The 22,933-nt window shown below is 38.0% G+C and overlaps 1 protein-coding gene across 1 annotated transcript in view; it reads left to right on the plus strand.

Moving 5' to 3' along the window:
- Positions 1-22,933, plus strand: part of POP1 (POP1 homolog, ribonuclease P/MRP subunit) — a 118,278-nt gene that overhangs the window by 18,677 nt on the left and 76,668 nt on the right. The window contains exons 5-9 of the mRNA XM_053715237.1: positions 8,400-8,648; positions 10,122-10,209; positions 12,220-12,404; positions 13,445-13,704; positions 13,957-14,050. Coding sequence (XP_053571212.1) covers positions 8,400-8,648; positions 10,122-10,209; positions 12,220-12,404; positions 13,445-13,704; positions 13,957-14,050 — 876 coding nt within the window. The remainder of the gene's footprint in view (positions 1-8,399; positions 8,649-10,121; positions 10,210-12,219; positions 12,405-13,444; positions 13,705-13,956; positions 14,051-22,933) is intronic.

Raw genomic sequence — 22,933 nt, forward strand, 5'->3', positions numbered from 1 at the left:
TCAGACTGATGAGACTCAGGGTATGCCGCAACTTTCTCACCAAGCGTCACAACCTTTAATGCCCGCCCAAGTGACGCCGTGTTCAACTGGATCCACTTCATTCACTCTGCAGGATATGGCTGCAGTTATGTCATCCACTCTTACAGAAGTTTTATCTAAGTTGCCAGTGTTACAAGGCAAACGCAGTAGGACAGAGGCCCATGCGGACCCTGAGAATTCTGATGCTCTGATGGCTATCTCCGATATACCTTCCCAGGGCTCTGAATTGGGGGGTAAGGAGGACCTGTCTCAGGGGGAACTGTCTGACTCAGGAAGTGCATTGCCCCTGACAGATTCGGACGTCATGTCCTTCAGATTTAAGCTTGAACACCTCCGTCTGTTGCTGCGAGAGGTTTTGGTGACTCTGGACGACTGTGACTCTATTGTGGTCCCACCAGAGAAATTGAGTAAGATGGACAAATACTTAGAGGTCCCTTCTTATTCTGATGTTTTTCCGGTTCCTAAGAGAATTTCGGAAATTATTGCAAGGGAATGGGAAAGACCGGGTATCCTGTTCTCCCCTCCTCCTATTTTTAAGAAAATGTACCCTATAGCAGACACAGTTCAGGACTCTTGGCAGACGGTCCCTAAGGTGGAAGGGGCTATTTCTACCCTGTTGAAGCGTACGATTATTCCTATTGAGGACAGTTGTGCTTTCGAAGACCCCATGGATAAGAAGTTGGAGGGTCTTCTCAAAAAGCTCTATATTAATCAGGGGTTTTTATTGCAACCGGCGGCCTACATTGTAACAGTCACGACTGCAGCTGCTTTTTGGTTTGACACTCTAGAAGAGTCTCTTAGAACTGAGACCTCTTTAGAGGAAATACAGGACAGAATTAAGGCCCTTAAGCTGGCTAATTATTTTATTACGGATGCTTCCTTTCAGATCACCAAATTAGCGGGCTAAGAGTTCGGGATTCTCCATCTTAGCACAAAGAGCTTTATGGTTAAAAGTCTGCGGGTGTGTCCTCTAAATCCAAGCTTTTGGCTATTCCTTTCAAGGGAAAGACCCTATTCGGGCCTGATTTGAAAGAAATCATTTCTGACATTACGGGAGGTAAGGGTCATCTCCTCCCTCAAGACAAAACATCTAAGCAAAGGGGACGACAGAGTAATTTTCGTTTCTTTCGTAATTTCAAAGGAGTTCCCTCTTCCGCTAAACAGGAAAGGAATTATTCTCAAGCCAAGCCCACCTGGAGACCCAACCAGGCTTGGAACAAGGGTAAACAACCCAAGAAGCCCGCTGCTGCTCCCAAGACAGCATGAAGGGGCGGCCCCCGATCCAGGATCGGATCTAGTAGGGGACAGACTTTCTCTCTTTGTCCAGGCTTGGATAAGAGACGTTCAGGATCCCTGGACACTAGAAATCGTGTCTCAAGGGTATCAGTTGGAGTTCAAAAATTCCTTCCCAAGGGGAAGGTTTCTTCTTTCACGGTTGTCTGTAGACCAGATAAGAAGAGAGGCGTTCTTACGTTGTGTAAAAGGCCTCTCTACCATGGGAGTAATTTGTCCCGTTCCAATACAGGAACAGGGGCAGGGGTTTTACTCAAATCTTTTTGTGGTTCCCAAAAAAGAGGGAACGTTCCGACCCATTTTAGATCTCAAGAGTCTAAACAAGTTTCTCAGAGTTCCATCCTTCAAGATGGAGACCATTCGGACAATTCTTCCATTGATCCAGGAGGGTCAATATATGACTACCGTGGACTTAAAGAATGCATATCTTCATATTCCTATCTACAGAAATCATCACTAGTTCCTGAGGTTTGCCTTTCTGGACAAACATTTTCAGTTTGTGGCCCTTCCTTTCGGGCTGGCCCCGGCACCCATGATCTTCACAAAGGTTCTATGGTCTCTGCTGGCGGTTCTCAGGCCGCGGGGCATTGCAGTGGCGCCTTATCTGGACGATATTCTGACCCAGGCGTCGTCTTATCAGCTGACAAATTCTCATACCGACATTGTTCTATCCTTTCTAAGGACTCACGGGTGGAAGGTGAATCTAGAAAAGAGTTTACTAATTCCACAGACAAGGGTTCCTTTCCTGGGAACTCTAATAGATTCTGTATCCATGAAAATCTTTTTGACGGAAGTCAGAAAGTTAAAGATTCTGAATACAAGCCGATCCCTTCAGTCCAGTCCTCGGCCATCAGTGGCTCAGTGCATGGAGGTAATTGGATTGATGGTGGTGGCAATGGACATCATTCCGTTTGCTCGTTTTCATCTCAGACCTCTACAACAGGTCCAGGGATCCTCAGGCCGGACTGATAGATACCTTGGCAGTGCTTTGATCGTTCAACCTAGCTTATGTGTTTCCACCGTTTGCTCTCCTTCCCAGGGTGATTGCTTGGATCAAACAGGAGAGGGCTTCGGTGATTCTCATCGCTCCTGCGTGGCCTCGCAGGACTTGATATGCCGATCTGGTGGACATGTCCTCTCTGCCACCAGGGAAGCTTCCATTGAGGCAGGACCTTCTCATTCAGGGATCCTTCCATCATCCAAATCTAATTTCCCTGCAGCTGACTGCTTGGAGATTGAACGCTTGATTTTATCTAATCGAGGGTTCTCTGATTCAGTCATTGATACCTTGATCCAGACACGTAAGCCTGTTACTAGAAAGATTTACCATAAGATATGGCGTAAATATCTTTATTGGTGTGAATCCAAGGGCTACTCATGGAGTAAGATTAGGATTCCTAGGATTTTGTAATTTCTCCAAGAAGGATTGGAGAAAGGGTTATCAGCAAGTTCCTTAAAGGAACAGATTTCTGCTTTATCTATTTTGCTACACAAACGTCTGGCATATATTCTGGACGTTCAATATTTTTGTCAGGCTCTGACTAGGATCAGGCCTGTGTTTAGACCTATTGCTCCTCCTTGGAGTTTGAATTTAGTTCTTAAAGTTCTTCAAGAGGTTCCATTTGAACCTATGCATTCCATAGATATTACATTTTTATCTTGGAAAGTTTTATATTTTTGGTTGCTATTTCTTCTGCTCGCAGAGTTTCTGAGCTTTCGGCACTACAATGTGATTCTCCTTACCTTATTTTTCATTCCGATAAGGTAGTGTTACGTACCAAACCTGGTTTTCTTCCTAAGATTGTTTCCAACAAAAATATTAATCAGGAAATTATTGTTCCTTCATTGTGTCCTAATCCTAAGAAGGAGCGTCTGTTTCATAACTTGGACGTGGTCCGTGCCCTGAAGTTTTACTTGCAGGCGACTAAAGAATTTGGTCAATCATCTTCATTATTTGTTGTTTTTTCTGGAAAGCGTAGGGACCAGAAAGCTACGGCTACCTCTCTTTCTTTTTGGCTGAAGAGTATCATCCGTTTTGCATATGAGACTGTTGGACAGCAGCCTCCTGAAAGAATTACATCTCATTCTACTAGGGCTGTTGCTTCCTCATGGGCATTTAAAAATGATGCTTCTGTTGAACAGATCTGCAAGGCTGCAACTTGGTCGTCTCTTCACACTTTTTCCAAATTTTCCAAATTTGATACTTTTGCCTCGTCCGAGGCTGTTTTTGGGAGAAAGGTTCTTCAAGCAGTGGTGCCTTCAGTTTAGGTTCCTGTCTTGTCCCTCCCTTTCATCCGTGTCCTATAGCTTTGGTATTGTATCCCATAAGTAAGGATGAAATCCGTGGACTCGTCATATCTTGTAAAAGAAAAGGAAATTTATGCTTACCTGATAAATTTATTTATTCTATGATATGTCGAGTCCACGGCCCACCCTGTCATCTTCTAAGACAGGTCTTTATTTTTGTTAAACTTCAGTCAACTCTGCACCTTGGCTTTTCCTTTCTCTTCCTAACTTCGGTCGAATGACTGGAGTGGAAGGGAAGGGAGGAGCTATATATACAGCTCTGCTGTGGTGCTCTTTGCCTCCTCCTGCTGACTAGGAGGCGATATCCCATAAGGATGAAATCTGTGGACTCGTCATATCGTAAAAGAAATAAATTTATCAGGTAAGCATAAATTTCCTTTTTGTGCATGTGGGTGAGCTCACATATTATGAGTTTAAAGTAAAACTTTTGTGCAACAGTGCTAACTTTCCCTCCCCATGGACTTTATTGGAGAGCGCAGAAGAAAGAAACCTAATACTTATTAATATTTTACATTCCAGTTCTTCACTTACAGGACAGTTATTTTTTATTTAAAATACATATTTCTATATGTATATCTATGTATACCTATATATCTTGCTATAGATATATTTTACATGAACATCAGAGAAACAAAGAAAAACAATGTAATTTTTATTATTAAATATATATTTTTCTATGTGAAGAGCATAGGAATGTAAAATATGAGTAACGCGTTTATTTAAAATTATACTGTAAAAATGTGTGTGTGTGTGTGTATATATATATATATATATATATATATATATATATATATATGTGTATATATATATATATGTGTATATATATATATATATATATATATTTATTTATTTTTTACAGTATCTAATTATTTTCAATTATTTAAATTTTTTTAATTTAATATTTCAATAACTTGCCTTAAGATAACAAATTCTTCATGTGCGCTAACCCAACACCGTTTTAGATCTAAAGCACAAAATGCATTACACATATTTTACATTCTTATGTTCTTCACATATAAAAAAAAAAATATATGTATATATATATATATATATATATCTGCATTGATTATCTGTTAGACATGTTGTCTTGATAAAGGCTCAACTAAGAGCCGAAACAGCAACATACAACCTTTTTAATGAAGATTTGACTAAAGTGCCCTGATATTATGTGACGTGTGTGTGTGTATATTTATATATATATATATATATATATATATACAAAAAAACGAGGACCATCAGGAACTGTAAACCAAGTGGGTTTATTCAAGCAATACAGGTGGAGCACTAGACAGTGTACAAGGATCAGTAGTTACGGATCTGATACGTTTCGCGCATGCTCAATGCGCTTCATCAGAGATCTTCAGGTGTGCTCTAAAGGTGTATTGTTATGCAATGTGTCATCCAATCACAAAGTGTTTTAAACAGTAGGGGTGAAAAAGAACTGTAGGCAGGTCTATAATACAATATGACATGCCTATGTGTTAAGAGCATATTGGAAAACATAACATACAATAAAATGGTCATTTACATACATGTTAATATATGAGTGTATGAAACCTCATTTAACTGGAACAAAGAAAAAATAAAAGCTAAAAAATAATGATGATATTAATGAAATATAAACAGTAAAAAAGTTACAATCAAAATAAGAAGAAAAACCTTACGTCAATTAGTACTAGTGCATAGCTGGATAAAGCAAAAGTATTTTAAATATTTTTAAATATTTTGGGGAAATATTAAAAAATAATGAAGGGATTCCAGCTGAGGATAAAAGTAAATTAAACAAAAGGGCACAAGAACATTAACATTAAAAAGTAGGGAGAAAAAGCTCGTCATATATTGAATTAAACATAATAGGAATGAGTATTAAGTATATGTGTAATAATGAAACTATGAGACAGTAAAAAGTATGTTACTACTCAAGAACCTGGGCAAAGGAAAGGAAGATATATCATTATAATCATGATCCCTATAATAAGTTCATGACAGTAGGTTTTACCATACTGTTAAAGAAATGATGATAGGGGGTAGAAATATGGAGAATCAATAATAATACTGATATTAGAAAGAGAGAGAATAATTGGCAATGAGAGTTCATGCTAAATGGAAAAGACATAAATAGGGTAGCTAGCTTTGAGTGGGACAAATTATATGAAAGTATGTTAATAGCAGAAAGTAATAGGTACATACTGAAGTAAAATGAGAGAGTGCAGGGGAGAGAAGGAAAGAGAAAGAGAGAGGAAGAGAGAGAGAAAAAGAGAAGGGAAGGGGGAAAAAAGAGGGGTGGGCTAAAGCTAGTCTATAAATAGATCTAAATCATGTCTCTTATTTATTCCCCTAAGGTATTTTGTCTGTAACGTGAATATCCAGAAGGCTTCTTGTCTTAGCAATTTGCCCATTCTATCACCCCCCCCTAATGTCTTTCCTTATATGGTCTATTCCTACAAAGTGAAAGAGGTGTTTGATATGAGTACCGTGAGAACGGAAGTGCTTGGCTACAGGGGTCCTAGGTATGTCTTCTTCTAGGGACAGGAGATGTTCCCTAATCCGATCTTTTAAAGTATGGGAGGTGAGTCCTACATACTGAAGGGAACATTGTAGACATGTGACAACAAACCACATAAGCACTAGTGCAGTCTATCCTGTTTTTAATACGATAGGTTAGACCTGTTTGTGATGAGGTAAAGTGATCAGTTTTGTTAGTGTAATTGCAACTTTTACAGATGTGACCGCATTTAAAAAAAAACCATTGGAGATTGTAAGCCAATGGGAAGGTTGGCTAGGTTTATTGGAAATTTTTTTTTCACCTTTTCTCCTACGGTGGGAGCTTTTTTTGCTACACATGTAATCTGTTTCTTAGATATAGATTTTAGTTGATTATCACTCTGCAGAATTGGAAGGTATTTAAAAACTATATCACAAATCTTGTGATACTGCTTACTATATGCAGTGGAAAAGACTATATTGTTGATGAGTTGTAACTCCTGATTGGTTTGGTATAAAAAAATATTTTTATTATATATATATATATATATATATATATATATATATATATATATATATATATATATATATATATATATATATATATATATATATATATATATATATATATATATATATATAATCTATCTCACCGGACCGGGTACACATCCCATGACCCTGTAACATGCTCAGCCCTGGGTGCTCACCGGCACTCACAGGAAGCTGTGCTGTCCCTAGAGTCACAGGCAGTTAACCCCAGACAGGTGAGAGTGCAGTCCCCTTCCGTGTTTTGTATATGTCTAGGGTGATTACATAAGCCTGTGCACCCTTCCCTTGTTCCCAATTTGTTTGGATTTGAGAGCTTGCATTGTGTGGCTGTTTTAGGGTCTCGGGTATTGGAAAGGACCTTGACGTGGTACTTGAGCTTGTCCAATTTGGCCAGATGCGGTGACTAACCTTTCCATTTTTGCTTTTAAATCTTAGCTGAGAGCTTGTAAGTGAGTGCTGGACTTTTTCTGTGTGTTTTGTATTAATTTGTTTTGTAATTTTCCCTATGGTTCTTGCACCCAGACCTGTCTGGGGTTAACTGCCTGTGACTCTGGGGACAGCACAGCTTCCTGTGAGTGCCGGTGAGCACCCAGGGCTGAGCATGTTACAGGGTCATGGGATGTGTACCCGGTCCGGTGTGAGAGTGCAGTCCCCTTGCGTGTTTTGTATATGTCTAGGGTGATTACATAAGCCTGTGCACCTTTCCCTTGTTCCTGTGCACCCTTCCCTTGTTTTTTTGGATCTCGGGTATTGGAGGGGACCTTGACGTGGTGCATGAGCTTGTCCCATTTGGCCAGGTGCGGTGACTAATCTTTCCATTTTTGCTTTTAAATTATAGCTGAGAGCTTGTAAGTGAGTGCTGGACTTTCTCTGTGTGTGAGATATATGTATGTAATAATGTTAACATAAATATTATAGTTATTATTTGTACACAAATATAATATATTATAGCCCTTTACAGTCAAATACATGGCCATATACCTTTTTGAACCCTTATAAAAAGTAAATAAAAGTTATGAATGTGAATTTTTTTCTTAGATGGTGTCTCTGTGAGTGTAACTCTTTATTTTAATGCATTTATGTTGTGTTTGGAGCTACTTTTATTTAAGCCCTAACCCTTTACCTGATGTCTTAAATCGGTAACCTGATGCATGTTAAATTTGGTAGCGTTCAATCGAACATGTTTACTTTCATCTTGTAATACACGTGCAAAATAACACGCCCGCGATATTCTTATAATATGTAGCCACCAATCGGCATGCGCAACTCAAGTGCTGAACTGAAAATGGTCCGGCTCCTAAGCTTACATTCAAATAAAGATTCCAAGAGAACGAAGAAAAATTGATAATAGGAGTAAATTAGAAAGTTGCTTAAAATTGCATGCTTTATCTGTATCATGAAAGTTTAATTTTGACTAGACTATCCCTTTAATGTCCCTTTGAAGCCTTTTTTACACTTCTTTTCATGTGTGATTCTGTGTATAACACAGTGCAAAAATGAAGTGGTTTTTTTTTTTTTGTTCTTTCATGTCAGCAACATCTATTACTGCCCACCCCTCATTAAAAAAAAAAAAAAAAGTTTAATTTTTAAGATGCTCTGCTGGCAAGACGTTATACAAAGTACATTTTGCAGAACCAACTTATAAAACAAAATGTTTTTTTTTCTGTAAGGTTGTCACTTTATATTTCTGTTTTGCTTAGTTTAATAAGCCTCTTCTCTTTTCCTAGATGGAAAAATCTGTGCACCAGAAAAAAGAGCAGTCTAAAGCCAAGTGCCGTAAAGCACGGAGACGTCATGGAAATATACAGATGGAGTTTAACCGGAGACAACGGAAGAACATTTGGCTGGAAACCCACATATGGCATGCAAAGAGGTTTCACATGATTAAAAAGTGGGGATACTGCCTGGCAGACAGGCCTACAATGAAGAGCTACAGGGCTTGTTATCGAGCAATGACCAGTCATTGCCTTCTGCAGGTACCTACTGACAAAACCTTACAATGCAAAATAAGTAGTTTCACCAACTGTACTTTCTGATGTGCACTGAAATTATGTTTTCTATACAATTTATTTTTTCTTTAATAAATGTATAAACTGCACTTAAAGGAATAGTCTAGTCAAAATTAAACTTTTATGATCGAGATAGAGCATGCAGGTTGCAAAATTGGATGCTCTATCTGGATCATAAAAGTTTAATTTTGACTAGAACTATCCCTTTAATGCAGCCTACATTCACTGGCAATAGTAAATAAACATGAAAAATATTTGCAGTTTTGCCTCATTTCTTTTATTAATACAGACAATAAGCAGGTGTGCATAATAGTTACTTTCTACAATCTATAATTTTGCGGACCTTTATGGTGTATATATAAATGTATTCTAAACAGTGACTCATCTGTATTACATGTATATGGTTTAAATACCATAAATAGATTGTCTATTGTCATTTTTTTATTACATACAGCTATGTATCTTTTTAGAGAATGTTACCATGAGTGTAGTAGAATTTGTTTGAACTTGGGAGCCGTCCCATTTTTGGTTGAGCACCTGGGTTGCGCTTTCTGATTGGTCTCTGAATGTAGCCACCAATAAGCAAGCACTATCCAAGGTGCTGGACCAAAAATGGTCTGGCTCCTAAGCTTTACATGCCTGCTTTTCAACTAAAGATAGAAAGAGAACAAAGAAAAAATGATAATAGGAGTAAATTAGAACATTGCTTAAAATTGCATGCTCTACCTGAATCATGAAAGAAAACATTTGAGTTTAGTGTCCCTTTAACTATAATTTAACCAGGAGCAGTTTTCTTCATTGCAGGATAGTTACAACCATAAAAGGGAATGAAAATAGGGATATGGGAAAGGGATATGGAACTAAAAAAAATATTTTGCGGTTCAGACAGATCATAAAAGTTTTTTAAAACGTTTGCTTTAATGATCAAATTGGCTTTGTTTCCATTATATTCTTTGTTGAAGAGATACCTAGGTAGGCATCTGGAATACTACATGGCAGGAAATATTGCTGCCCTCTAGTGCTCTTGTATAACTGCTGCCATACAGCGCTCAAGAAATGGGCAGGCTCCTAAGCTTAACTTCTGTTTTTCAACAAGATACCAAAGGAACAAAAAAGTTGATAATCAAAGTAAATTAGAAAGTTGTTTAAAATCACATGCTCTATCGGGATCATGAAAGAAAAAAAATTGTGTTTCATATCCTTTTAATATTTTTAGACATGTTGCAATATGAGACACCGTATGTTAGGTAAATTGTTAAACTAGCATGAAAATAACTAAGCAGTAGTTACCCTGTTGCTAAGGAATGTTGTAAAGTAAGATTTTTTCTTCTTTTCTCATATTTAAAATGTATTACCTGTGGTGTCTATGGGATGCTAATTTTACTAAAAGATATTTTTGCCCCCTATTATTCGATACATAAAGTTTATTTGCTTTTCTAGGATTTATCCTATCTCTGTTGTCTGGAGTTGATAGGCAAAGAAGAGGATCTCTTAAAAGCTTTGTCAAGACTTACTAGCACTGACACAGGTAATTTACACAAAACCAATCTGCAGTGCTATTTTCACATCTGAGTCGAGCTACTAGCGTTGCTGATTGGATCAATGGCATTTTCCGCTTGGGGGCAGCAGTGCTCTGCAAGTCCTGAGGGGTATTTCTACTGTTTAACCTCTTTGTGTGGGTTAAACGCACAGTAGCCTAGGGTCAATAGTCATAAAATTACATCCTCTTAACAGATTAGCGTGTGTAATTTTGTTACTATAATGGCCCTTTACATTTTCAATATAAGTGGGTATACCACAGGCAAAAGCAGCTTTTTCAGATGCCAAATTAGCTATTTAATACACTCCAGCATGTACAATTGATACATTGTAATGTGTTCCTAATTAACAGTACACCCTCCTTTTTAAAGGGACGTGAAACACTAAATAAATGTTAGTAGAATTATGTGTTTAAAGAAAAGATTAGCCTAAGAATAGTATGCAGATGTATTTTTTACAAAGATTTGTTGAGTTATTTTTTAGTGTCCATAAAGCAGGTTTGCCAGCGTGTCTGGGGTTGCTGTGTTCCTTGTTCAGAGAGGAATAGCCTGGTATTTTGGCGCTGGACTGACCTTAATAGGCGGGATCAGACTGATATACTACAGGAAAAGCATTACTGTGCTAAAAAGAAGCTGCACCCAGGTAGTAAATCGCCATTGAACGAGATAAGTTTTTGGGATGGTTGTTGGTTCCTGAGAGTGCGCTTCTCTCTGTGTGTATTTTACCAGCAGGTTGTAACCTACCTTTCTTTCACTGCTGAGGCCAATTACGGACAGTTATAAATTTAGTTTCTAGAGTGAGCAACCAATGACTGTGTGAAGTATAGCAGTGCTTAGTCTTGAGTCTGCTCCTCTACTTTTAAAAGTATTGGAAATCCCAGTTTTCAGAATTAAATTACAGGATAATGGGAAAAATGAATGAACGTATATTGCAAAGGTATTTTTTATTTCTTAACATATAATTAAACATTACAAACTCAAATTGTGTAATGTTCTTTTTAAGATGCGGTCTGAGTACATTGGTCTCCTGAAACTCCCTACTTTCAGCTATGCATTCATATTGAGCTGCTTCAAATCAGAATTGGGAATTATTAGGATTGACCGTCACTGTGTCATGTAGAGCTATGATATATCCTTAAGGAAAGGCACATGGTATTGTTGATAACCTTGCAATACATACAACATTTCTGGGGTTTTTTGTTTGTTTTTCTTAAATTTTAAATTTATTTGAAAAAATGCTGAATAACACAACACAGTAGGACGTAATATCACAGGGTATAGAAGTAGAGTATTGTCTACAGTATGAATAAACAAGTTTGTCAACATGGTTCCAGTGAGTTCACCAAATGTTCTTGTATAATAGTCAGTCCTTGTTGGCAATGGAATGCGTTTATGAGCATTAAACATTCAAAGCAGTGCGCACCTCCGTCCGGGATGCGCAAAGATGTTCAACTTTAAAGTATCATATAGAACATTATAACTTCGAATATAATCAAATGTTTGATTAACAAAATAAAGAGTAAAATAAGTTGCCATAAATTAAAGTAGTCCAGTGGTCTAAGTGTTTTAGATGTGTCTGGTTCGTGTCTGTTGGTGGCATTTGGGGCGCGTGTGGAGGGGTTCATACGGATACGGGAGAACTGAGGGGGGAGGATTTTGTTGTTAGTTGTCTCTTGTTGCGTTCCATCTCATAAAAATGTATTTGTGGGTATCAATTTTACCTATTTTGAGGTAATGGTATCTCCCTAGTGTGAGCAGGGTTTCCATGATGTCAAGGTTGGGACCTCTGAGGTCTTCTACCTCTGCGGTATCAGAATCTTTGAACTATTGATCATGGTGTACAGTAATGAGTTTTTAGCCTCATCTTTGAGGATCGGAAGTTTGTGGAATAGTAAAATGTCTGGGTCAACTGGGATGTGCGAAGATAGGGTTTTGTTCATGTATGTTTGATTAACAAGCTAAATCACTTATGAGATTGTCATTCTTGTTTAATTCTTCAGGTCCATCCTTTGCTGCAGTACCTTGTCTGTCCGGAAAGCGTCAAGGTTCCTTGGTTGTTTACAGAGCAGATAAATATCCAGAGGAATCGCTGGGTCCAGTTACGTTTATCTGGAAACCGAAATGCAGTCTTGAGACGTATGAGACACGACAGCTGTGGATTTGGGTTCACCCAGCTCTTAAACAGGTGACAAACTTATTACATCCTAACTTGCATTGGTTTTTTTTTCCTTCAGGTTTCACAAGCTATAAAACCAAATCTACTCCCTAGTCATCACAATGCTCAACAGCCTTTATACCATTTAAAGTAACAGTAAACCCAAAATACATTTTATAAGCATAGCATTGAGGTTATTCCCCTCGTTCCTCTAGTCATGAGGACTGCCATGTTGAAATATCTTGCTACATTCCAGTGCTAACCTGTTTGCACGTTTGTAGCAACTCTCCGTCAGATTCCTGCATTGTAACCTAGGTTCCATAATGACATTGCTACCGATTAGAGGGAGTTGCTTGAAATGTATCCCTTTAACTTTTCTTCTATAAAATTTAAACTTTTTTTCATCACAATCCATAAATCCCCCAAAAATGTAAATTTAAAGCAGCTTTAAAAAAATAAAAAAAAATAAAAAAATTATATATATCACACACAAATGTATAACCGTCATAAAACTACTGCTATTTATTGCTTCAGTCATATTTCTGAGTGTGGAAAGGAGAATTTTTACTACAATTTAGTTATTACATTTTTTTGCATATGGCCTCCAATGCATCCAATTTGTCAACAATCTTTGTGTACAGGACACTTCATTTTGATAGTTTGGTATGAAATAGTATCAGATTTAATTTTTTTCCCCTATCTTGCCTGCTATTTCAGGTCCATGTGAAAAAATAGTTTTTTGTTTTCTTTAACCTCGTTTAAGTAATTGGAAATGTAATGGTACCTGTCACACACAGAATAGGGAAGAAGTTATTACTGCCATGGTTTACCAATGGTTTTTAATAGAAGTTTACATTTGAAAGTTATTTTGCTCGCTTTTGTCTCCATGAACAGTGTTTTTTTTATTATTTTTTATTATTACCATTTACATAGGTCAGTGTTGTGCGTGTTTTTTTGTGTGAGGCTTTTTTAGAGTGTTTTCATGTAATTTCACAATCAATACCCCTATGGTGTGTGTGTGTTATTTTTTTTTTTACAAATAAAAAATTCTCTTCCCATTATTTTCGTAGGATATACTGAAAGAACTTAGATATGTGTGCCTGTGTGACGAGATACCTGATACTGAAGTGTGTCAGCCAAATCCAGACCTGGAACCAGCTTTACAGCCAGTAGAGCGAAAAGAAAGTTTAAAAGCTGGAAGAAGAAAGAGGAAAAGACAAGATAAGGAAGGAGAGCAAGCAGTGCCCGTGAAAAGGATTATTGGTGATGGCACAAGGGGTTCTGTTGAACCTTATATATGGACATCTAAAGATTCATCTATAATTATTCGGTATTTGATTCCTCTAAAAGATTAAAAATGTACCCGGTTTAGGTCAACCATTCAAAAAATATGATATTAGAAATGTCAAAGCAAATTACTGTTTACTTTTTTTTTCTTTTCAAATTTTTTATTTTTTCCCCTTATGTCTCCTCCCTTTTTTGTTTTTTCTTTTTCCTTCTATTGTTTTTTTTTTTTTTCTGAAGCCACCTAATTTTGTATTTGTTTTCTAGAATAAAAAATCTTTTTTTTTTGTCTTTTTAGGGATCTGACTATGGAAATGGTTAGGTATCGGCTGATTGGTCCTCTGTCTCACTGTGTACTCACTGAAGCCCTGCGTTCTGCACCCATACATAAAGTAAGGTCACATGATTGCACTGGCTATTTCCACAAAATACTGAGATGTAAATGTGCCCTTTTGCTTCCACATTTTTTATTCTAATTTCTTAATAGCAGTCTCAGTTGTGATATGAAATCACTGCTGCTCACTGAAAAATTTGGAAAGAGAAGCTCATTAAAAAATTTGTCAATAGCTAAGTCACTTTTTACTGTTTTGCTAATGCCATTTCTTTTTAAGACATGATGAGTCCACAGATCATCTTAATTACTAATGGGATATTCACCTCCTGGTCAGCAGGAGGAGGCAAAGAGCACCACAGCAGAGCTGTTAAATAGCTCCTCCCTTCCCTCCCACTCCAGCCATTCTTTTTGCTTACTTTAGTGATAGGAAGAGGTAAAGTGAGGTGTTAGATTAGATTATTCAATCAAGAGTTTATTATTTTTAAAGTAGTGCAAGATTGGGCTGCTTTGTTCTAGGGTGTAGCCGTAGTCCATATCAGTCTCTACAGTAGAGCTTTTGGTGGCTTTAGAGCAATGGGAACTTGTGGGACATAATTCTCACTGCGCCTCCCATACATTTGTGCTGCCCTAATCCTGATGGCCTAAGCAAGATTACTCAGGCTTTATCTTTCTCCACAGGGTTATGGGAGGGAGAGGACCTCCTAAACCTGCTGAGCTGCCCTGCTTACAAAGGTAAGTGCTGACTTATTTAAAAAAAAAAAAATTTTTTTTTTTTTAATTAAAACAAGTCAAAATATTAACAAGTATATTACGACAGTAAAGATCAAGTCTCAATTGCTACATGCAAAACACGTCAGTAACAGAATTCTACTAAGACACATTCTGGTTTGGAACACCAATTTTCTAGAAGACAGATATTCTTCCCACATAAACACAATTGAATAATATTCTTCCATTTTGTGTATCAGGCTATAGTGGTATTTCTCTAGGGATAAGGTCAGAGATATCAAACTTATACAATCCTCCCTAGATAGGATAACTGTACTTTTCCACCATCTTGGAATCAATTGTGTAGCACAATTTAGCATTATATTCAATAGTGTTGCTCTAAGCCGACATCTAATTTTAGTTGGTTTGTGGAATAAGCACGTCTGTGGATCTAGGGAAATATCATAGTGTGTAGCCTTACTAATCTCAGAGGTCACCAGTTTCCAGAATTCCTGAATGTTGGGGCAATGCCACCACACATGAAACAGTGTACCTATATGACCGCAATTTCTCCAACATTGAGCTTGTGTGTTTGGATAAATTTGTGCTAACCTGTGCGGTGTTAGGTACCATCTACTTAGTAACTTCATGTTTGTTTCCCTAAATTTCATGGTGGTAAAGGAGGAATTCATATGTTTTATAATGGTAAGCCAACCCATCTCTCCAAGTGGAGAGCCCAGATCTTTCTCCCACTTCTCTGTATATGAGGGTAGTTTACGTGAATGATAATTTAAAAGTTGTTTGTAAGCCATTGATAGGTGGCCACTAGTTGCTATCTGTAGGTAACATATATTTTCTAATGGGGTCGGTGATCTAAGGATTTGTTGCTTTTCAGAGTGTGTATATATAAGATGTCTAAGTTGAAAATATTTGTACCACTGTTTAAAGTGGTCTGTCTAATCTGGTTAGTTCGTCCTTTGAAAACACAGGGCATTCCCTCTTAAGACCTTACAAAACGGGATTAGTGTATGAATCGTGCTATCAGTTGTACTTAAGTTGTGATAGTTTATTTGAAAAATAGGGTTAGTGAGAATAGGAGATAGAGGTGAGGGTATAGATGATATAGAAGGGAAATGTTCAATAACATAGTTCCAAGTTTTGAAAGTTTTCTTTCGTGAGTGAGGAGGTGGAAGTCACAGTCTTCTGTTCTGCTAGAGGTAGCCAACATGCACTACCCAGGTTAGGAAAAGAGGCTAAGGATTGTTCCAACTCAATCCATTCCTTATTTGTTCCATTTTTACACCAATCTATAATTTTTACAAGATGTGTGGCGAGCCTATAAAATCCCATATTAGGAACCCCTAGTCCGCCCCTGTCTTTTGACATGTACAATGTGTGCATAGGAACCCTCGTCATATGTTTAGACCATATATAGGAATTAAGAACCTTTTGTAAAGATCGTAGATAAGAGTCTGGGAGTTGTATGGGTAGGGCTTGGAAAGTGTATAATATTTTGGGGAGAATGACCATCTTTATGGAGTTTATACTACCCAGCCAAGAGATGGGCTTGTGTTCCCAGTCGTGTAGTTCCTTCTTGATAGTCTGTAACAATGGTGGGTAGTTTAGTGAGAACAACAAAGATTTGTTTTCTGGGATCTGTATGCCCAGATATTTAATTGACTTAGTGCTATGGCGGTAACCAAAATCTGATTGTATCTTGCTGACCAAACAAGGGGAGTTATGGAGGCTGATAAATTCTGATTTAGTCTCATTGATTTTGAAAAAGGAGAACCTACCATAATTGGAAAGTTCCAATGATAACGCTGCGAGTGACTTAGCAGGGGATGTTAATGTAAACATTACATCGTCAGCATATAGTGCCATTTTGTATTGTTTATCCTGAATCTTAATTCCTTTGATGTCAGAGTTCTGGCGAACTCTGGTTGCTAAAACCTCCATTGCTAAAATGAACAGCAAAGGTGAAAGTGGGCAGCCCTGTCTGGTGCCATTAGTTATAGAGGGAGTTAAGGAGTCATTTAATCGGATTCTGGCTGTAGGGAGATTATATAAAGCAAATATTTTTTAAACTATAGCATGGCCAAATCCGAATTTATATAGGGTGGTCTTCAAAAACTTCCAATTCAGTCTGTCAAAGGCCTTTTCGGCATCTATTGATAAGAATATAGCTGGCAATTTGGCGTCTGTAACATAATCTAGGAGGTTAATTAATTTTATGGTATTGTCCCTAGCTTCTTGGTGAGGTGTAAATCCTGCCTGGTTAACATGTACTAATGTCGGGAGGATATTATTTATTCGGGAGGCAATAGTTTTAGCATAAAGCTTGACATCCACATTAAGTAAGGAAATAGGCCGGAAATTTGGTGGGGTAGTTGGGGGGTGCTGACTTTTTTTTATTCTGGGTCTGAAGCAACAAAGAGGATTCAGGACAGAGGAAGTATAACACTTTACTGGGACATATATCATATATATATATATATATATATATATATATATATATATATATATATATATATATATATATATATATATATATACACACATACATACAATCAATACATATACACTGTGTGTGTGTGTGTGTGTGTGTGTGTGTATGTATATATATATATATATATATATATATATATATATATATATACTGTGTGTGTGTGTATATATATATATATATATATATATATATATATATATATATATATATATATATACTGTGTGTGTATATATGTATATATGTATGTGTTTATATGTATGTATGTATATATATATATGTGTGTATATGTATATATATATGTGTGTATATGTATATATATATATATATGTGTGTGTATATATATATATATATATATATATATATATATATATATATATATATATATATATATATATATATATAAAGAATTCTGTGACAGCATGTTAATGGCAGGCACTGGGGCTGAGGAGAGTGGCTTTTCTGGGGTTATTTGAACCGAGCTGGATTCAATAGGGCTCAGGGAATATGCCCAATAGACAGAGAGAGCTAATCTGTTTAATGTATAATTTTTGATATGTAATGCACTCTTATACCTTCATCGGTATTACAATTTGTCCCAGGTTCACAAAGAAGGGGTCAGTTAGCTCCTGGTAGTTGGTCTCTAAGAATAATTATGGCGACCGGGAGAGCGTGGATGGTTATGCCGACGAAGGGCGGGGTTATGTTTGGCACCGTTTTTCTCAGTGGCGCAATTGCATTCTCTAGATTTTACTATGCTGAGCTGTGTGTTATCATGCCCACGAGGGGCGGAGCTATGTTTGGGGCTGACTAGGCTGCACTCGCTTTATCGGAAGGTAGAGCGGTTATTGCTTACTAACGCAGTACTCTTCACTTCTGTGGGTCCAGATAGCACTACAACTGCGCTCCGGATCTGTTTTGAGACATGAAGTTCTACGTGTGAACGAGCATTAGGGCACCTCAGCAAGATTTCACTGAGGTTAAGTCGGTGCTCAATATTTGCGTGCTAACCTAAGCACTTTTTTCTGCACACAAAGATAAAAAGTTTGTTTTAAAATTTAAAGTGACAGTATTGTATTTTGTCAATCTTTATTAAAGAATTTCAGTTTTTTATTTGTGTTATCCATCCTTTGTGTTTTAGGATGAAACAAGAGCACACAAAAATTAGTTACTTTTTGAATTTAAAGAGATTAACGTTTTTTATGTGTCAAATTTTACTAAAAAATTTCCCTCTTTTCTGAACTTTCTCCTTATGAGGCTTTTTGCTGTTTGGGAGTCTCTTGACTATGGTCAATTTATGCCACAATTTCTCCTATAGTGTCCCACTAAATGTTATGGGTCACATGCAGTGCTCTGCGCATCCTATAATACTCCACTTGGAGTTACTTTGCATTTCATACATTATAGGTTTTCTCACAAAGTAGAAAACATTACTTTAGGATTTATTTTCAATCATTTCTCTCTGGACAGATAGCTCAGCATGCTAAGGCGCTGTGGCTGAGCTCTGTAGTAACCCAAGGGTTACAGGCTCAATCCCCGGTGAGGTCCACCCAGCTTTTCATCCTTCTGAGGTTGATACGCTGAGCAGCGTCTTGAGACCCTTTCGGGTGATTAGCAGCGCTTTACAAGTACAACATACATGCATACATGCATACATACATACATACATACATACATACATACATACATACTTGTAATGATTGATTCAGTAGTTGCTATCCCGAATGCCTCTTCCTTGTTACCTGAAAGGAAGATACTTTGGGATTATCTGGGAGAGAATTCTCAGACTCAGATGGAATAATATCTTTATTTGATTCTGAGGTTGTTTTCTTTCAGTTTTTTAGTTTGAACTCCTCCATTTGTTTCCTTAGGAGGTTTTAACTACCCTGGGCGAATCCGACACTACCGGCGTAGTCTATCCTAGTACGTCCAGTAAGTTATAAGGAATGGAAGAGACAACATTTCCTATAATTAAAAACATGTTTCCCATAGCCGACTCCGCTATGGAGGCTGGGCAAACATTCCCTAGGGCGGAAGGAGTAGTTGCCAGCTTAGCTAAAAGAACTGCTATACCCTTAGAGGATAGTTGGATTTTCAAAGGTCCTATGGACAAAAATTAGTAAGGGGGATGTACACCAGATGTCCACCCCTGGGATGTGGATTGCCGACAGGCAGCAAGAATGGGCCTCTGCCCACTGAATTATATTGGATACCTCTCTCATCGCTAAGGAACACCTTGTGCCTCCCTGAAGATTGATGTAATCCACTGACGTTATCTTGTTCGACTGAAACCTGATAAACTGGACCGAGGCTATCTGAGGCCAGGCCAGAACATTGTAGATCGCTCTCAGCTCCAGAATGTTTATAGGAAAAACAGACTCTAGTTGAGTCCAAACCCCTTGAGCCCTTAGGGAGCCCCAAACTGCTCGCCACCCTAGAAGGCTGGCGTCTATTGACACAAGCACTCAAGATGTTCTGCAAAAGCAGGTTCCCTGAGAGAGATGATCCAGAGACAACCCCATTGAAGAGAACCCCTTGTCTCCTGCTCCAGTAGTATTCGAGGAGACAAATTTGTATAATCTCCGATCCATTGCCTGAGCATGCTTAACTGCAGAGGTCTGAGATGGAACCGAGCAAACAGGATGGTGTCCATTGCCGCCACCATCAGCCTGATTACCTCCATGTACTGAGCCACTGAAGGCCGAGAAGTGGACTGAATGACTAGACAAGTATTGATAAACTCTAATTTCCTGACATTCTTTCAGAAAATTCTTCATTGATATGGAATCTATTATGGTTCCCAAGAAATTTACCCTTGTGCTTGGGACTAAGAAACTCTTTTCCAAATTTACCTTCCACCCGTGAGATCACGGGAAGGATAACACCATTTCTGTGTGAAATCCTGCTAGCTGTAAGGATGGCGCCTGGACTAGAATTTCGTCCAGATAGGGCGCCACTGCAATGCTCCGTAACTGAAGCACCATCAACAGTGCTCCAGAGCCTTTGTGAAAACTCAGAGCTGTGGCAAGACTGAAAAAGAAAGAGCCACGAACTGGAAGCATTTGTCCAGAAAGGCAAACCTTAGAACTTGTAAATGGCACATGAAGGTATGCGTCCTTTAAATCCACTGTTGTCATAAATTGACCCTCTTGGATCAAGGAAAGAATGGAACGAATAGTTTCCATCTTGAAAGACGGTACACTAAGAAAATTTGTTTAGACTCTTGAAATCTAAAAAGTGGTCTGAAGGTTCCCTCTTATTTTGGAACCACAAACCGATTGGGATAAAAAACCCAGACCCTGTACCTGTATAGGAACTGGAACAATCACTCCCAGGTCTGAGAGGACTCCTACACAGTGTAAGAACGCCTCTCCTTTTGGCTGATCTTCAGATAATCTTGAAAGCAGAAACCTGGGTATTGAATCCCATTAGTAATTAAGATGATCCATGGACTCATCGTGTCTTAAAAAAAAAAAGAAAATGTATGCTTATCTGATAAATGTATTTATTTTTGACACAATGAGTCCACGGCCCGCCCTGCTCTTTTAGACAGGTGGGTTTTTCTAAACTTCAGACACCTCTGCACCTTGGCTTTTCCTTTCTCTTCCTAACTTCAGTCGAATGACTGGAGTGGGAGGGAAGGGAGGAGCTATTTAACAGCTCTGCTGTGGTGCTCTTTGCCTCCTCCTGCTGACCAGGAGGTGAATATCCCATTAGTAATTAAGATGATCCGTGGACTCATCATGTCAAAAAAGAAATACATTTATCAGGTAAGCATAAATTTTCTTTTTATCACTGTAATGACCCTATTTTAAGTAAAAAAAAAAATTCTCTTAAAGAGGGTTTTTTTTTTGTATTGTAAAACAGATGGCCTTTTACAGAGTTATTTGGTTTTATATTTTAAGTGTGTCATTGTCAGTCAATAGATGTTTAGAAGTTATTGACCAATGAATCGGTTCTTAAAAGGACATGGATGTAAAATATTAAATTAAATTTTCTTGATTGAGTTTATCATTTTTAAAAAAGTACGAGAATAACGTAAATTTAATAACAGAAGTAACCTGGAAAGTGTGTGTTGGTTTTTTTCTATTGCATATTTTCTCTAACCATTCGCTTCAAAATCGTAGTAAACGTAAATATAGTAAATGTTTTTTTTCCATGCAAAATGACTTTAACGTTTTTAAATAATGCTATTTTTGTGTAATTTTTTTTTTTTTTTTTTTTAAATCTTTTATTTATGTGAAGGGCATATCAAACACAATAACATCTTAAGAATACAAGATACTCTTTGATACATAAGTCCTCTGTTTCCCTCATACAATTCTGGTATTTAAGCATAGAATACATTATGATTCAACATGTCTGCAATTTTTCCACATTTTTCTCTTCTTCCTCCTACTACTGCCTTGACCCTGCCCGTGAGGGTCAGGACGCTAGGTTGACTAACATTTCAATCCCCCCCTATGTTTGGGTTCCTAGAGTCCCCTTTCTTCTGGTGTGGAAAAGTATGAGTGTCTATTTGCGCCACTTGGCAATGTAACAGTTCCTTTGAGTATAGTCATACAGTCCAAAACAAACACAACTGGGACACTCATCCCCACCCTTGTCCCACCCCTACAGGTGCCTACATTATTATATTCGGAGAAGAGGTGCCCAACACAAAGGGTCCTTTCAAGGGTAATACCACCCGCCCCACCTAGTTCTCTCAGTTCCCAGGGTGCCCAACCCTGACACCTAATTCGACAGTGTTTCCTGCTTCTCTCTCGCTGTAGATGGTTCAGCTAGAATCCAGGCACCATTCCCCAGCTAATTGAACTAGTAGGATGTATTCTGTGTTCCTAATCAGATATATTATCAAGTGTTGCTGTGTGGTGTCTAAACTGAGTATGTAGGGCTTCCATTTCTTGATGAACCTTTCCGTTCTGCCCTGTATGTCACCCAACACATCTACCTGTTCAAATAGTAGCTGTCTGTGAATTTCATGTTTTAAGCTGAGTGAGAGTCGGGGGTTTGGCTTCCAGCCAATGTTTCGATAGGGCCTTTTCTAGCCTGAAGTATGGAGTTATGTATGAACAGTGTGTCTTGTTTATTGGGTATCTGGAGATCCAGGAATATGGCATTCTGAGGAGTAAGTACTAGCTGATCTTTTGTGATGATACAAAGCCAGTGAGCCAGTTTTCCCCAGAAGCTGTATAGTTTGGGGCATGACCAGAGCATGTGAATTGGGTCTGCTTTCAGTATTGAGCATCTTGGGCATTTCCCTTCCTGATTTGCTTCCCATCGTTTGTATGTTCTAGGCATAATATAGGCTGATTCCAAAATTTTTGTGTGCGACTCCCTAATATCAGCAGATAAGGTGGCTTTTCTGACTTTGGCTACACTTTGTTTTATTAGCTCAGGGCTTATGTCTGTGCTTAGCTTTTTCGTCCATTTGTCACTTATGTGTTGTAGTGTATGCACATTTTCTATTGCTATCAGTGACTTATATTTCTCCAACATAGGTGTGTCCGGTCCACGGCGTCATCCTTACTTGTGGGATATTCTCTTCCCCAACAGGAAATGGCAAAGAGCCCAGCAAAGCTGGTCACATGATCCCTCCTAGGCTCCGCCTACCCCAGTCATTCTCTTTGCCGTTGTACAGGCAACATCTCCACGGAGATGGCTTAGAGTTTTTTAGTGTTTAACTGTAGTTTTTTTTATTCAATCAAGAGTTTGTTATTTTAAAAT

This window comes from Bombina bombina, chromosome 5 (genome assembly GCF_027579735.1).
Source record: "Bombina bombina isolate aBomBom1 chromosome 5, aBomBom1.pri, whole genome shotgun sequence".
Taxonomy (NCBI): domain Eukaryota; kingdom Metazoa; phylum Chordata; class Amphibia; order Anura; family Bombinatoridae; genus Bombina; species Bombina bombina.